General features: G+C 39.2%; 1 protein-coding gene across 1 annotated transcript in view; it reads left to right on the forward strand.

The window, feature by feature from the left end:
* PDZD8 (PDZ domain containing 8) overlaps positions 1-17,535 on the forward strand; it is an 83,748-nt gene that overhangs the window by 1,327 nt on the left and 64,886 nt on the right. Inside the window, exon 3 of the mRNA XM_010859584.1 lies at positions 4-620. Coding sequence (XP_010857886.1) covers positions 4-620 — 617 coding nt within the window. The remainder of the gene's footprint in view (positions 1-3; positions 621-17,535) is intronic.

A 17,535-nucleotide genomic window follows, 5' to 3' on the forward strand; every position in this document is an offset into this window, starting at 1 on the left:
ACCCCCGCCCCGCCGACGCGGGAGACCTGCTACTTCCTTAACGCCATCATCCTGTTCTTGTTCCGGGAGCTGCGCGACACTGCACTGGCCCGCCGCTGGGTCACCAAGAAGATCAAGGTGGAGTTCGAGGAGCTGCTGCAGACCAAGACGGCTGGGCGCCTGCTGGAGGGGCTGAGCCTGCGGGACGTGTTCCTGGGCGAGACCGTGCCCTTCATCAAGACCATCCGGCTCCTCCGGCCCGTGGCGCCCTCGGCCACCGGGGAGCCCGACGGCCCCGAGGGGGAGGCGCTGCCGCCCGCCACCACCCCCGAGGAGCTGGCCTTCGAGGCGGAGGTGGAGTACAACGGGGGCTTCCACCTGGCCATCGACGTGGACTTGGTCTTTGGCAAGTCCGCCTACCTGTTCGTCAAGCTGTCACGGGTGGTGGGGAGGCTGCGCTTCGTCCTCACCCGCGTGCCCTTCACCCACTGGTTCTTCTCCTTCGTGGAGGACCCGCTGATCGACTTCGAGGTGCGCTCCCAGTTCGAAGGGCGGCCCCTGCCCCAGCTCACCTCCTTCATCGTCAACCAGCTCAAGAAGATCATCAAGCGCAAGCACACCCTCCCGAGTTACAAGATCAGGTGAGAGGAAGGTTGCGGGGGAAGGTCGCCCGGGCGCGAGGGCCCCCTGGCTGCTGGGACCCTGAGCCTGGCAGGACACTGCCTCCGTCGTTGGGTGGGAAGGGCAAAGACTTCTACTCTACACCCCCTGCTTTCCAGGGCTCTTCCCCACCCTGGACAAGGCCCTCGATTAAGTGCCCACATTCTTTGCTTCCGAAGGGCATTAATAAGGAGCTGGAAGCCTTTCCGTGTGCTCTTGGTCATCCACGGTGCTGTCAGCGCGGGTCGAAGCAGCATATTGAAAATGGAAGGGAAGTCCCGCCCTCCCCGGACGGCTCTGGGACTGTTGAGAAACTATTTCTCTAGGTGGTTGCTGCATTGAGAGCAGCTTTGCAGCATCGCTTTGGCCACATTGAGAAACTGTGCGTGGATACCAAGTACAGGCATGAGGAGTGTGCTGGGAGCCCAGAGCTCTTGTATTTTGCAACCGCAGGCCAGTTTTGCCGTGGTGCTTCACTTTACTTCTCACTTTTATGCATTGGAGAAGGAAATGGCAACCCACTCCAGTGTTCTTGCCTGGAGAATCCCAGGGATGGGGGAACTTGATGGGCTGCCGTCTATGGGGTCGCACAGAGTCGGACACGACTGAAGCGATTTAGCAGCAGCAGTGGGATTACATGTCATTTGGCAACTTTGAAGGCAGAGGCAGCGTCTATCGGAAAGGAATACTTTTCCACTGTAAATTGGAAACGAGTTGGGAGCCTATACATCTTGTACTTCTCTGTACCTTTTGTGCTGATGTCGTCTGGGGTAAATTCTGTAGCACAACCCCAGGCTGCCCCCTGACCTTTAATCTCTACTTGGCTGTAGGCTTCTCCCACAGTACCTGAAATTGCCCAGCAGGTAGTATTTTAAGATGGGTAGTGATTTTGACTTTGTAAAGCCTACCTGTATTTGGCGGCTTGATTTTTGTGATTAATGTACAAGGGTTTGGGTTTTTATTTATTTATTTTTAATATCGTAGAAGTGGAAGGGGAAAAGAAGTTTTGTGGGGCTAGAGTCTTCACTTTGGTCTGGGAAGGCTTGTCCATGTTGAAGGGTCATATATGGTTATTCTAAAACAGATACATTTTTAATTTTAGTTAAAGTGTTCAACCGGAGAAGGCGATGGCACCCCACTCCAGTACTCTTGCCTGGAAAATCCCATGGATGGAGGAGCCCTATAGGCTGCAGTCCATGGGGTCCCTCAGAGTCCCACAGGACTGAGCGACTTCACTTTCACTTTTCACCTTCATGCATTGGAGAAGGAAATGGCAACCCATTCCAGTATTCTTGCCTGGAGAATCCCAGGGACGGGGAGCCTGGTGGGCTGCCATCTGGGGTCACACAGAGTCCGACACAATTGAAGCGACTTAGCATAGCAAAGTGTTTAACCCTTTTGGATTTTTTTCTTTGCCATAAAATTGTCAGTCTGGTATTTGCCTTACCTAGTTCCCTTTAGTGGAAGTTACATGTTTCTAGATCACTAATTTGCTACCACAGTTTAAAACATCAGTGACCCAGGTAATTCAGGAATGTTTTTTGTTTGGGACGGAGTTGACTTGTGTTATGTGGCAGGTTTGCCTTAGTAATTGTGTTTGTTTAGGCTAATAGCACAGTGACAGCTTAAAACCTACAGGTGGCAGAAATTTATAATGGAAAAATTTCCATAGATTTGCAGAAGATGGTGAACTGGTCACTGATTTCCTGTTCTGTGAAGTAGAACATACTTTATGAAACCTACTCTTTCAGCGCTGAAATATGTGACTAAATTCTCAATGAGTTGCAGTGTTTAAGCAGTGAGGTGTTTATAGCAGTGTGTGGCTGAGAAAGTCATGAGAGAAAGTTGTTACAGATTTTGATATGTTTTCACAACTTCAGTTCTTATATTTTCTAAGTGGCTTTAAGATGCCAAAAACTTGACTAAGCTATTACTAATATTTGGGAGTTATTTGCAGGATAGCCAGTGGTAATGGAGAAGGCAGTGGCACCCCACTCCAGTACTCTTGTCTGAAAACCCCATGGACAGAGGAGCCTGGTAGGCTGCAGTCCATGGGATCCCTAAGGATCTGACACGACTGAGCGACTTCACTTTCACTTTTCACTTTCATGCATTGGAGAAGGAAATGGCAACTCACTCCAGTGTTCTTGCCTGGAGAATCCCATGGATGGGGGAGCCTGGTGGGCTGCCGTCTATGGGGTCACACAGAGTCCGACACGACTGAAGTGACTTAGCAGCAGCAATGGGATTACATGTCATTTTGAGTTGGTTGGTTGTTTTCAATGTCGACTTGAAATTCAGTTAAATCTGAAGGAAATTATGATTAGGAGTCATGGAGCCATTAAAAGGTTTATTTCCTTTGAAGGAACTTTAGCATCTGTGTAATGAATAGCATCATCATTTGAAATATAGTCAAATTGCTTTTATTTACTGTATCCAAAAGGATTTTTAGAAAACCTAAAAATCTTGGGTGTGTTTGGGTGTTATGATATTTCAACTTTTAAACCTTAAATGTTAAATGGTCACCTCCGGAAGTCTACACACTTGTGCTCTGTATTCCAAAGCATTTCAATAGTCAGTAAGTGCTGCACAGAATGTATCACTCAATTTGTAAATATTTACTGTGTGTCTGCTATGTGCTTACCATTTTTCTGGGTACAGGGTTTCAGTACAGTCTCAACCCTAATGGAGGTTGGAGTTTAGTGAGGATTGAATTAGCTGTACTTAATAAGATTTAGCTAGAATGTCATTGATGGGTAACACTGAAGTAACTAGGAAGCTGATTTTAGTGTAGTAAAAGAGAATGATAGACGTGTGAGGATGGGGAGTGCTGCTTCACAAAGTGTTGAGTTCTCTTATCTGTGTGTAGCTGTTCTGCCAGGAATATTTTAAACTACTGATGTTGTGGAGCAAATTCAAGTTTCAGCAAAGAGAATAAATTAAAATACATTTAAGATGTGTCACAATTCTCATAATGAGAATTAAAATAGCTATGGTTTCTCCTTTTTTATAGATGGGGGAAGAGTGCTCAGAGTAGCTAAATAACTTGCTTAAAGTCACACAACTGTCAGATGGTGAAATCCAGCTCAGATAAAGCCAGACTGCCCTTTTTTCTTAAACTGTACTGTGTTGTCCTTAAGGGATTTTTAAATACTGTATGTGGGGGGTATCCTTCCAAATTAACTGAGAACTCTTTTAAGAGGCATATGACTGTACAGCTTTTTTTCCCCCTTAAATTAGTTTTGCGAAAGATTCCTTTTAAATTTAAATCATAAGGTTAAATCTTTGGGTGCTGCCCTATTTAGCGTTTCATTTTTAATCCAGCAGATTTTGTTTCCAAATAGAAGGTCTTGCTAGTTTATCCTTTTTAGCTGTCTAATCTACTTAGTAGAGCTAAAGCAGTAAAGAAAACTGTTTTGAGTCTTAGGATCTTTTGGCACTTGAAATTATTATAAAGCAGAAATATCTTCACAGTTGGCCTTGTTGTCACTTATTCCCCCTCTTCGTTTGTTTTTCCATTTTCATGTTGCTAAAGTACAAGTGTAAAGTGGACCATCAGGGCTACCAGTTCTCATCAGGAGATGAGAGGGCAGCTCAAGTGGTTGGCTGCTTTCTAAGGACCTAGCTGATTGACACTTCATTTTACCCAGCTAACATAGTTGGTAAAAGTTGTAGTATTTTTTTAATGAGTATACATTTTTTTACATATTATTCTAATTTTATTAATATTCCAATGTCACTATCAGTGTTAATTTTTTTGATTTTTTTCTTAAAATAGTATTTCTTTAAAATAGTAAAGCCATCATTTTTAAAATTATTATTAACCAAAAATTAGTCTTCAAGAGGAAAAGATTACCATCAGTGTTCTTTTCTTTTTTTTTGTTCTCAAAAATTTTTTTTTAATTTAATTTCCTATTAGCAGAGAATTGTGGGTTACCAGTGCTCTTGACTACGTGGAGAACCCATCTTCAGCATGAAATCTGAGTAATAGTCCTGAGGAGTTTAGGGTTTGCAGGTCAGGTATTTGAGATTCTTACTGATGCTCCTTTTCCTGGGGTATCATTGCTGAGTCGTCAGCAGTGGTTGCATACTGAAAGGCCAGATCTGGTTCGTAGGTACTTTCAATTTGGCCTGCACTATAGATTTTTTGCTTCTTCATTGCCAACATTTAAAAATGGAAAACATTGCATGATTTGGATTTCTGGCTTCTCTTAGGAAAATCTGGAAGGTCTTAAAGCACTAGGCTTGCATTTGTCCTAGCAATAATAAGACGGGAGAGATGGAGTCTAGTCACAGCTGCAGGAAGCTGGTACATAAGAGTGAGTCCCCACCCACTTGCTACATTTACTGATGACACTTGCCTGGCCTGGCATTATATACATTTGAAGTAGCTTACTAAATGAAGAACATTACTCTTGCTCTTCACTACAAGTGGGAAGAGAGTTAGTAACTGGGTAGTAGAGGGTGATCATTTTTATCCCTTTTTAAACATTATATCTTTGAAAAGCCTTTCACTGAACAACTTTATTTTGTAAAAGATATTATCATTATAATGTTGAATATTAAAAACATCATTCTATTGGAAATCTTTTAAAAATCCCTTGAAATGTTTTTCATTTCTCTGCAGTATAGTGATAGTAAATAGACAGTGGCTGCTTTTCCCTTGAGTTTGCTGGACTTTTGCTTTAGTGCAAAGTGTAGGTCATCAATTAACTATAAGTGTTTACTTCTCTGAGTTACAAATAAGGAGGCATCTACTTATTGACACTATTTGAATTTAATAAATGAGTATGGAACAAATATTGGAAAACTTCACTTTTCAAGTTCATGGAATGTCTTCTGAGCATTACTATTTTGTCAAAACTGTTTCATTCAATGTTCTGATATATATTTGTAGAAAATTTTCACATATTCTTAGTGACTAGAGATTGAGGATAGGTCTGTATTTAGTTCGATAGGATCTTTTAGCATAATTATCTGTATCTTCTCTAATATATGATTAATTTCAGAGAACTAAATTAGGCCTGGTCTGGAAAGCTTCATACTCTATAAAGTAGCTTCTAATTGTGTTATTTCTTCCTTGGTCTGAGTTGAGAAAGAAAAACATTTATTCTTAATGTTAATTATAACTTTTTAAAATTTTATTGAATACTGGAGGTAAAGATAGTTTCTAGTAATCAATGTCTTCTTAAAAATTTTCAAAGTGAATTCTCTGAAAGCTGACAAAATCATTTGTAAAGTTAAATGTATTGTACTGTGTTTATTCACTTACACTTTCATACTTTTCTTTCTGTATATGGACAGCTTTTAAAAGATACCTTGGCTTAGGCTGGAAAAACTTTAAAATAGCTACTAATCATTTTACTTAACTCATATTGGTAGGAAATAAAGCTCACCTTTGGTTCTTTGGGACAGTGAAGACAGACATTGGGATATCACTCTAGCTATTCTAGAGTAATAGCTAATTTTTTATTTGTTTTTTCTTGTACTTCTGCTCGGATGAGTATCTCTATATAAATGGAATTGTAAGATAACATTGTCTTAGATAAATAATTGTCATTTTTAAAATAGTCACTTATTTTTAGTAACTATTTCCTGAAGACTACCATACCAGGTGGAGAAGGAAATGGCAACCCACTCCAATATTTTTGCCTGGACAATTCCATGGACAGAGGAGCCTGGTGGGCTACAGACCATGGGGTCGCAAACAGTTGGACAATACTGAGTGACTAAAACACACACACACACCATACCTAGTGTTGTGTAAGAGTATGATGATAAAAATGGTTATAGCATAGTTCATGCTTTCAAGCTGGTTACTTTTCCTGGGAAAAACAAAAAACAGTTAAAGCTCATTATACTGGCATTTGTATGTATTTAAGACCTTCAGTTTTGTGAGAAATGAAGAGGAGCGATCAGTGTCTGCTAGGCGAACACTTGATTACTTTGTGCTGTATAATGTTTTATGACCTTGGAATACCTGAGTGTGTTCCAGTTTAGTGCTGGTTTTAACTTCTTGCAAGTTGAGTTTTCTTCAGCTATTTTGAATTATTATGATTTAGACATTTAAAACTCTTTAGATGGAAAATAGTATATTGAAAATTAAATCTTTGCTCTAAAAATTTGACTTACATATTGAAAAGAGAAGAAGAATAATGAGGAAGCTGTTAGAGTCTAATCAGTAGTGTAGAGATCTGTTGGCTTCTGAGAAAGCCCTACTGTGTTACTGGAAATAGCCAAGGCAGATCACTATAGAGCAGATTGCGTTGAAGGAGCATGCCTATCAAACAGTTCATATTGACTCATAAATATTGCTAGTCTATCGCATGATATAGAGGCACAGGTCATAAATCAGCTTGCTGACTATGTGCAAAGCGCTGTGTGTACTTCCACATACTTGCTGTCTTTCTTTTTTCATAGTTACAGGAGCTCTATAGGAAGTCGGTATCTCAGTTTTACAGAGACGTTGGAGACTGGAGACTTCCAGGGGGTTAGTGACTTTCTCAGAGTCCTTTTAAAAAGTCCTGGACTCCCAAAGCCATGCTGTGTTATTTCTATGGAGATAAATCAGTGGTTACGCTAAATATACCAGGAGTTTGCAAACAAATTGGTGCTAGACTCACAAATTAAGAATGGCTTTTACATTTTTTAACTTTACATTTTAAAGTTGTTCAAACAAAAAGAAGAATTTGCAACAGACCATATTCGCCCATGGATTATAAAATATTTCCTTTCTGGTCCATTATTAAAAAAGGTTTGCTAATCCCTGGTCTAAACCCTGAAACAGAAAGCCCTGAAAAAAAAACCAACAAAACTGTCTTGATATGGGGAGGGAGGAGGGAGGAGGGTTCAGGATGGGGAACACATGTATACCTGTGGCGGATTCATTTCGATATTTGGCAAAACTAATACAATTATGTAAAGTTTAAAAATAAAATTAAAAAAAAAAAAACTGTGCTTGAGTGTATATAAAAAAGGAACGTGTGCATATACAATATGTTGAAAGGTACTTTTAAACCTTTTTTTGAGGGTCCTATCTTTTTGGAAAGCTAATGATAACTGTGGTACTTCACAGAAAAATGCATAAACAGTTTAATTTCATGGAATTTTTGGTCCCCTGGAAACCTGTCTAGCGTTCTTAACCCAGGTTGCATAGTAAACACAAAGGAATACAATTTTGTTCCCATAAATACAACTAAAATTAATCTTCTGAAATAATTATTAAGCACTTCATACTTTTGCTGGCCTTCTTGTATGGCTTCTATGGCTCACTGACCCAGCATTTTTTCCCTTCTCATTCTCCGTACCCTCCGAACATTGTCACCAAGAAACAAGTGCTGTTAAATCCCTTTGTTTCTTTCTAACATCATAGGACCTACCAACACTTTTGTCATGACCTCAGAGCACATCACACTTCGTTGGAAAGTTGTAAAGCGCCTACCTGGTCATTAGCAGAAGTTTTACAGAGTAGTTTCAAAATCTCTCTTGCCAAATTGCTGCTGCTGCTGCCAAGTCACTTCAGTGTGTCCGACTCTGTGCGACCCCATGGACTGCAGCCTACCAGGCTCCTCCATCCATGGGATTTTCCAGGCAAGAGTACTGGAGTGGGGTGCCATTGCCTTCTCCGTGCCAAATTGCTAGGACTCCAATAAAACCACATACTTACTGTATTTGTAGGGAAAAATGAGGTGTAAGTGTTAATTATTTACCTTCAAATGAGTAGAACTGCAGGTGTTACAGAGAAGCTGTCAGTACTGTGGAATTATTTCATTCTTTTGTTTGAGGCTACAGAGAAGTACTTCAGTTATCTATTCTAGTAAATAGAGCTTTGGATTACCATATACTTTAATTCAGCATTCTGCTGCTCAAAAGGAACTTGGACAAAAGGCTTTTATCTTCTCTTAGTCTCAGTTTCCATATTTGTAAAATGGAGACGAAGTAATATCTATCTAATTAGAGATAATAAATGTCATATATAATATCTACTGAATAAATATATCTTGCTTTAGTAACTAATTGAATGTACACATTTATTGATTATTCTACATTTGTCACATTTTGCTAGAGATGTCAGAAATTTGTTAGGTGATACTGTAAAAAAAATTTATCTTTTCAAATGAGTGATAAGATCATTGTAAAAAAAAATACAAACAGGGAAAATCTAACTGTTAGAGAAAATCACAGTGGAAAATCTCCTATAATATGTTTTCTTAAAACTGTTAAATTCAGGGACTATTCTTCCATAATTTTTTCTAAATGTATTCTAATTTGTTGTTCGGTCACTGAGTCATGTCAGACTTAGTGTGACCCTGTGGATTGCAGCACAGCAGGCTTCCCTGTCCTTTACTATCTTCCGGAGTTTGCTTCAATTCATGTCCATTGAGTTGGTGATGCTGTCTAACCATCTGATCCTCTGCCACCCTCTTCTTCTCCTGCATTTAATCTTTCCCAGCAGCAGGGTCTTTTCCAAGGAGTTGGCTCTTCACATCAGGTGGCCAGAGTATTGGAGCTTCCCTCTGTCCATGGGATCCTCCCAGCAAGAACACTAGAACAGGTTGCTATTTCCTCCTCCAGGGGATCTTACCTACCCAGGGAATCCAACCAGTGTCTCCTGCATTGGCAAATGGATATATCCCCTAGTGCCACCTGGGAAGCCCCTGTAATTTGTTACTAGTTTATAAAAACAGTTGGTATCCCACTGTTAGCATCTTGCTTTTTTTGTTTGTTTTACTCACTGTATCTTAGGTTTTTAAATGTACCTGCTTTATTTTCTTTTTAAAGGTGCTTGGAATTACAGTGATTGCAAGTACCACAAGTTAACCAATTTCTTGTTGATTTTTTCCTCCAGTTTTTCACTAATGTAAATAATGGTACCACAGACATTTCTCTATATATCTTTGAGTAGATACTAGTTTTTTTTTTCTTGTGATTTGAAGGAGTATGTTATGAAGGAGAATTTTTTTGAAGGAGTATGTTTTTTTGTTTGTTTTTCCCCCATTTTTTTTTGCCAGTGTTCAAGTGTTGTATTTAGGAGCATTAAGGAGTTGAAAATATACTCCTCTCCCTTTTAATTTCATTCCTCGATATACCCATTGTTAAGTTTGTGGTGTACACCCAGCTCTGCTCAATCACAGGTACATCAATACAACTCTTACGCTCAAACACACATATACAAGCCTCTTATATACTGAAGAGGTGCCTGTCTGTTCCTCTTTCCCTCCCTCTCCATGTCCCCATCCTTTTCTCCTTAATAAAAAAATGGGGAGTGTAATATAAATGTGACCATGAAAATTGGTTTGTAGGTGTAACACGAACATCCCTCCAGGCAGTATGTATAGGTCTAATTCACTGATTTATTCCACTCCTGGCCATACCTTATTTTCTATCTCTCTTATTTCCTCTGGCTCTGACCTTATATTCTATACCTCTTCCTCTTACTTAGTTTGTTTCAGCTTCCTGAGTGTTCTCACACTCCAATCTTGCACCCAAGCCTTGGCTGGTTGTTCTCCAGGAATATTTTTCCCACAGATAGCCAAAGAGCTCACCCTGTCACTTTTCAGGTCCTTGCTTCCTTATCACCTTTTAGTTATCCTATATAAAAAAGTACATTAGTGTGTTACGTGTGGAATTATTTTTTTTGCACAGACTTTTTACTGATACATTGTGTGTGTGTTTCTGTGTGTGATATAGAAACTGCCCAAATCCTAAGCATATACTTAAATTCTCACAAAGTGAACTCAGCCTTGTAACTGAAGTGTTGGGATTTTGAATTTAGTCTGAAGAATACCTGTTCGTTGACTTTCTGTAAATGGAATGTATAGAATATATTAACTTTTTTTTTTAATGGTTGAAGGTTGTCATTATAAACACAGACTGATGATATGTAGTCCAATTCTGATTATAAAATCAGTACTGAAGAGGGATGCCTTCTCTCCCAACACACATACATGCACTCAAATGATGCTAATTGAGGTTTCCAAAAGTTCACAGTGCTGACTTCAAGGTCTGTCTGGCACTTTATGGACACCATCTCTCTTCCTCTGATTCTTACAAAGACAAAACATGAATCCATTTGCAACCTTCTCTAACACTCTAGAAACCTTGGTTTTTTATTTTCACGTTCTTTGGAAAGGTCAGTATTGATAAACTAGATTATCATCCTTCCCTTGGACTGATACAGAATAACAATAAAACTTGTTTTCACATAATTACCAGTTTTCTTAAAACCAGCTGAATGCTTCAGAACATGTATTTTTTCTGTAATCAGCACATTGGGTCTTTATTTTATGCCCATGAATTCTTTATATATTGTAGGGGGAAAGGAGCTGATGATATGCTAGGTGAATTACAGAAATATCTGTGCTTTGATTTGCATAACTTTGATTAAAAAGCTGCACAATTTCCCCTTCCCCAGCATAATTAGTTTTTCTTGATATGTACTTAAAACAAACATGCTGATTAGCAAGCACAACAGTAAAGATGTTTTAGAAGAGTTTATTCTTTTGTATCTGGCTTTCCAGGTGGCTCAGCAGTAAAGAATCTGCCTGTAGTGCAGGAGACGCTGGGGAGACAGGTTTGATCCCCGGGTGGGGAAGATCCCCTGGAGTAGAACATGGCAACCCACTCCCAATATTCTTGCATGGAGAATCCCATGACAGAGGCCTGGTCTCAGAGAGTTGGACACAACTGAAGCGACTGAGCATGCATGCATTCTTTTGTATAAAGTACCTGTTACGTTTCATTTGGTGAGGTATGTGCCTATTATTGAATAGGTGTTTGTTTAGAAATGGTGTTTCTGCTAGGATCGACTCCATATCCTCCTAGATAATCTGCAGTTATAAGTGACTATTGTTTTTAGCATTTTTTTTTTTTTTGAGGGGCTGTAAAATCTTCAGTAGCAATATGGGGAGATAGTATTTCTGTTTAGTAGCTGGCTATAAGAATCTCTGTTTTGAAAATGACTGTGTTCTTAGTACAGCTGTTTCATGCAGGCATCAGTATCTACTAAACAGAGTATCTGGTGGTGTGTGCTAACTCATTGTCCTCCTCACACAATAGCCTTTCATGCATGTAAGGTTATACTCATACTCATTACTAAGGACGGATGTGGTTGCTGACGGCACAGTCTCTCTACCTTAGTTGTTTGGTCAAGCAAGTAAATTATTCAAAGCTTTTAGTTCTGTGAAACTTGGTATAGCTGAAGTTAAGAGTCATTCTTCTATAGCTAATTTCATTGTATGATAATTATTTTTATAACACACTGAAATTTTTGTTTTGTTCTCACCATTATCAAGTACAATATTCTGTAAAATTCAGGAGATGGTATCTGGTCTATTTTAATATTTGGGAAGGTTATTAGTTCTCAATATTTAAGTTTGGATTTTAATCAGGACTAGAATTGCAGACTCTTAACATGGGAAGAATTTAAGTAAATGTTTGTAGCATAATATGATAGCTTTTGTTTACTCATTCTGAAATGGTAGATAGCACAGATTTAGTTCAGGTATTTTGAAATTCGTGAAGTATGAGGAGACAAATCATGGCAACCTTAGTCTGCAGTAAAGCCCATGAATATAGTTTATCTAATTGAAAGGCCATTTTAGGGATCAATTGCTTACCTTTATTTTAAGCTTCATGAAAGCTTAGAATGTCAATGTAATTGGTCACAGGCCATGGTAAGAGACCTTCACGTTGTAGGTTGTGATGAACATAAAAAGATGGATTTATTTGACTGGTCAAGAGAATTGCTTTGGTTTCCTGAGCAACTCATCTTGATTGATACTTTATCTCTCTCATGCATAGGATATCAGTTAACACTGACTCACCTTTGAGTCACCAGCTATTGAGTTCTTTAGTGAGGGACTTGCAGCCTCTGTTATCACTCTTGTCAGCCTATATATAAAACCACTTCAGAAAATTTTGTAACATTAGACCTTGATTAGTCTGTGCAGAATTAGGAGTTTGGATAAAAGTGAACCTCTCATATTAGGTAGAGCATGTATGGATGAATGAGCAAGAGGGAAAGGTTTTTTGTAATATTATTTGTTATTCTTGTTTTTATTAGTTTCATTACCACTTAGAAGTACTTTTTTCTCCCCAGGAGTACAGAAATTAAAATCATTTCCCCAAGTATGAACTTTATCCACTTAGTGTGCCCCAAGGAATTCCATAAATAGAACAATTCTGTGTGGGTTTCCTTAAGAAACCCACGCAGTGTCATAATCAATTTAATATAAGCCTTTGTTTAAAAAGCTTAATGACACAGAAGTATAAAGGTGATACCTAAGGTAGGGAAGCATACTGGCTATTGTTAACTTGTTTCTTTGCACTTGCAAGTTTATATCCACACAAAGGACACAGTTTTTAAAAGGTCAGCTAGTAGAGTGACTGAACCACGGTCATGTGAAATCTGAAGTCCAAGGAAGACAAACACCTACAATCTTGAACATCATCCATGGTGAATGCCAAGTCCGGAGATGGTTCCTTGTGGGAGGGAAGAAGTTTGCTGTCTGACATGTCTCTAGGAAACCAGCCTTCAAATAAATAAATAGAAAGTTTGACAGGAAATATTTCTAGTGCATCTCCCTATGCCAAATGCTTTATGTGAACTTTCTCATCTAATCCTTAGAGTAACCCTATAAGATAGGTTCTAATTATTATACTACGTTTACGGATGGAGAGACTGAGGCTCTCAAAGTTGAAATAGCTTGCCCAGGTCTCAAAGCTAATAAGTGCCGAACCTGAAATTCAAAACTAAGTCTTAACTAAAATCTGTGTCCATACCACTGCTTTAAACTACCATGTAAAAAAGAAACTGAGACGTGAAGGACGCTAAGTGCTTTACATTATTTCTTGTAATCCTTGTAACAGCACTGTGAGATAGTTGTTATTATTGTCCTCCTTCTGATATGAGGAAACTGAGGCTTAAAGGCAAGAGTTGACTCAGGGTCATGTTGCTGCAAAGTGGCAGAACAGGATCCCAAGCCCAGCTGTCTGGCTCCAGAGTCTGCTCTTAACCACTCCTCGGGACTACTTGCTATAGATGTTTCCTCTCTTCAGGCAACTCCCTGTTTAGCTGGGAGCAGTGGGAGGTGTGGGAGAACCACAGACAGACAGACAGACATGTAAACGGGGTGATTAGTGACATAACAGAAATGTGTGTCAAGTGCTTTTAGAGTATAGTTGAGGAAGCTGTGACCAGACGGTGGGGGTGGGGAGGGGGCTGCTGGTTAGAGAGGAGGTGACTTTGAAGGAGAACTTGAATAGTGTAAATTAGGAACTTACCATCTGGGGCCAGTTACAAGATCAGAGTGATTAGCAGGCAGACAAGTCTCTCAGGAGAAATAATACGGCTGTGCTAACCTTGCTGAGCGGAGGAGCCTGGTGTATGAGTTTTCTTTTTAGTGTAATATCAGATAAATTGTCTACATAAAATAGAAGATTTGAAATTTAGGTCCATAGTTTACCAATATAGAAAATAAAGAGTGTTTCGAACTACTTGTACTTTGTTTTCTTTCTCATTACATACGGTTTTGTATGTGTACCGTACTTTGCATAATAATGGGCACCATACAAGTTATGACTAATAGAGGTTTGTGATGATATTTAAATGCACCAGGAGAACTCTTTCTTTAAATGACTACTGAGGTGCCTCTGAAGAACAATGAATGGAGACACATTTTGAAACGATCACCACTGATTTATCTAGTTTATATATTTGGTCTAGGAGATTTGGGAGCACATTTATGTTTGCTAGTTCTTAATGTGAGAAAGTCAAGACTGTCAGACTAAAAGGCAAAAACCACAAGAACTCCCAGTGGCCTGCTCATATCTGCTTGTTCTGCTGCTCATTAGGCAGGATGTAGTGCTGTTTATGTTCCTGAGCCTGAGATAAGACTAGTCTCTGAGAGCCTGACTGTGATTGGTCTCTCCATTCTTGAACACAGTAAACCTTTGTTGAAGGGATATGACATTTAAGCTGATTGTTGAAGGATAGTGTGGCTTTAGACCTAGGGAGAAGGGATGGAAGTTTAGTGTGGGTAGAAGAAATAGCAAAGGAACAGAATCAGGACACTGTGTACTATCTTTAGGGACATTAAGAAAGCCAGTTTGATGAGACTCAAGCACAGAGAAGGGAGAAAACTAGCATTGGTATACCTGTTACCTGCTGAGAACTCTGTGAGGTGCTTGACATGTGTGAACGCTCTAATTAATAGTCCTGTGAAGTTGCTTTTTAAAGAAAATAAAGGACAAAGCCTCTTGTTTTTGGTTCAGAAAATAGTCTTTTTTAAGAGGAAACATAATTTTAGAAGTCACAAAATTCTGAGTAATCATTGATAACCTGAACCAAGCTAGTGGGGAACGCAGAAGAATAGTAGAAGAGACAGTTTAGCAGTATGAAATTGGGGGAGCGGAGGTGGAACTGGTTGGTTGTGAGGAGGAGGTACAAGTTAACTTCAGATTTATAAGAGTTCATGAAATCAATGATGCCAGTAAGAGAAAACAGGAAAGGAGGAGCAAGTTCGAAGCAAAGGTATTCCATTTACTTTTAAGCATAAATATATGGAATTCATAGATGCAGTGAGAGCAAATGATGTTGCTAAGGAAAGTATAGAAAAGAAAGGAAAGAAAAAGAGAATCCAAGTTGTTTTAGTATATAGAATAAACTTCTAATTCTCCATTATGGGAAATTTCAAGCTTACTCAAAAGTTAAAAGAAAGAGTTTGATAAACCCCATTATCTGTAGCCAGACAGTCATGAACTTGTAGTCACTTTTGATCATCTGTATCTTCCCATGCTCCCCTCCTTTGATTATTTTGAAACAAATATCTAGGAACTGGGACTATAATCTGTGTTTGTATGACTCTAAATCATGTTTACACAACACCTTGCCTCCTTGACAAGGCCTCATCCAACCTCTACATGAATATTTTGAGAAATAGGAGGCAAGCAATGTCTCGAGACAGTTATGCCTTTTTTATTGTTATTATTATCTCTTAATTGGTAAAAAGTTTTCCCTTTTATTGAGTTGAAAACTCTAGCTGATTTATTATTATGGCAAGGATGCAAGAACCCTTGGTGAAGTCCAAAGTAGATTTAGGCCTGAGAATATTTTTATATTGGGTTTGTAGTAAAGCCTCTTCTCTAAAGATCACAGTGTTTGCAAACAGTTTTACTGCTGCCATGTGATGGAGATGTCACCAGCTGGCATTCAGGGTGCTTATAGAACAGTCTTGAAACATCTTAGAGCAAAAACATATTTTAGATGTTAAAAAAGATTCTCTCAGATCCACATATGAGAAGAAGGCTTGGCATTTTTGTAAGTGTAAAATTTTAAATATGTATTTTTAAAATGTTATCAAAGTAACATATTTTTAAATTAAACATGGTTTTTCTTTTAAACTTTTACTGCAGTATAACTCACTGCTTAAAACGCATACTAACTGTAAAAGTTCAGTTCAGTGAATTTTTACAAAATGAACAAAACAGCATTCAGAACAAGGAATAGAATATTACCAGCAATCAGGAAGTCCTTCATGTGCTACCTTCCCTACTCTGCTTAGGAGTAACCACTGTCCTGCCGTCTACCACCATTGCATTTTGGTGGTGGGGGGGGGTGGTGCCTGTTTTTTAACTTGTATAAATTGAGCCATAGTGTTTACACTCATTGTTTTTCTGGTTCTTTGACTCAACAGTACATTTGTGAGATTGTTTCCATGTTATGGTGTATATAGTTTGTTCATTATATTTGCTGTGGTGTCTTCCCATGTACCTCGATGTATCCCTTCTACTGTTGATAGACAGTTGGATATTGCTGTTCTGAGTATTCTTATCCATGTGTCTGGTGAACATCATGCACATTTCTGTTGGGTACCTAGGATTGCTGAGTCGTAGGTAAGCGCCTATGCTGCTGTAGTAGACGTGGCCACACACTTTTGCAGTAGTTATAATAGCACACTCGCAGTTTCACATCCTTTTCAGCATTTGATATCGTCTGTCTTTTCACTTGGAGAACCTGTCTGCCAGTGTAGGAGACTTAAAGACACGGGTTTGATTCCTGGGTCGGGAAGATCCCCCGGAGTGGGGCCTGGCAACCCACTCTAGTATTCTTGCCTGGAAAATTCCATGGACAGAGGAGCCTGGCGGGCTACAGTCCATAGCGTTGCAAAGAGTTGGACACGACTGAAGCGACTTACCATGCATGCACGCATGTCTTTTTATTTGAGTTAATGTACATAATTTTAAAATCAAACATAATAGAAGGACTGATAATTAAAACAAATGATCACTTCCCTAAACCCTCTACTTTCCTCCCGTAAGTCACAGTCTTCAGTACCGTTTATATGTACTATTTCTGTTTTTAGCAACTTTTAAGAGGCAGTGATAAATAGCATAGATTTTGAAGCCACACTGCTTAGATTCTCTTCTTGGCTTTACCACTTACTAATTGTGTAACCTTGAGCAAGTTTTTAACCTCTCTGTGTCTAGTTTCTTCATCTACAAAATGGGGATTAATTATAGTATCTGTCTTACAAAATTGCAAGAATTAATAAATGACTTATGTAGTAAGTACTCAGTAAACGTTAGCTGTGACAGTAAATGTTAGCTAATTAATTATGACATTGCCTATATTGTTCAACAAAGTCATGCAGTCAGTTGTCTTGCTTCAACATCTTTAAATATTTTCTGTTGATTGACTTCCTTCTAAGATAGATGAAGATTTAGCTAAATGATACCTTCTCACCTTCCTTTTGGAGAAGGAAATGGCAACCCACCCCAGTATTCTTGCCTGGAGAAGCCGGTGGACAGAGGAGCCTGGTGGGCTGCTGTCCATGGGGTCACACAGAGTCAGACACAACTGAAGCGACTTAGCAGCAGCAGCAGCAGCATTCATTG

The sequence above is a fragment of the Bison bison genome, unplaced genomic scaffold (genome assembly GCF_000754665.1).
Source record: "Bison bison bison isolate TAMUID 2011002044 unplaced genomic scaffold, Bison_UMD1.0 scf7180017864456, whole genome shotgun sequence".
NCBI classification, from domain to species: Eukaryota; Metazoa; Chordata; class Mammalia; order Artiodactyla; family Bovidae; genus Bison; species Bison bison.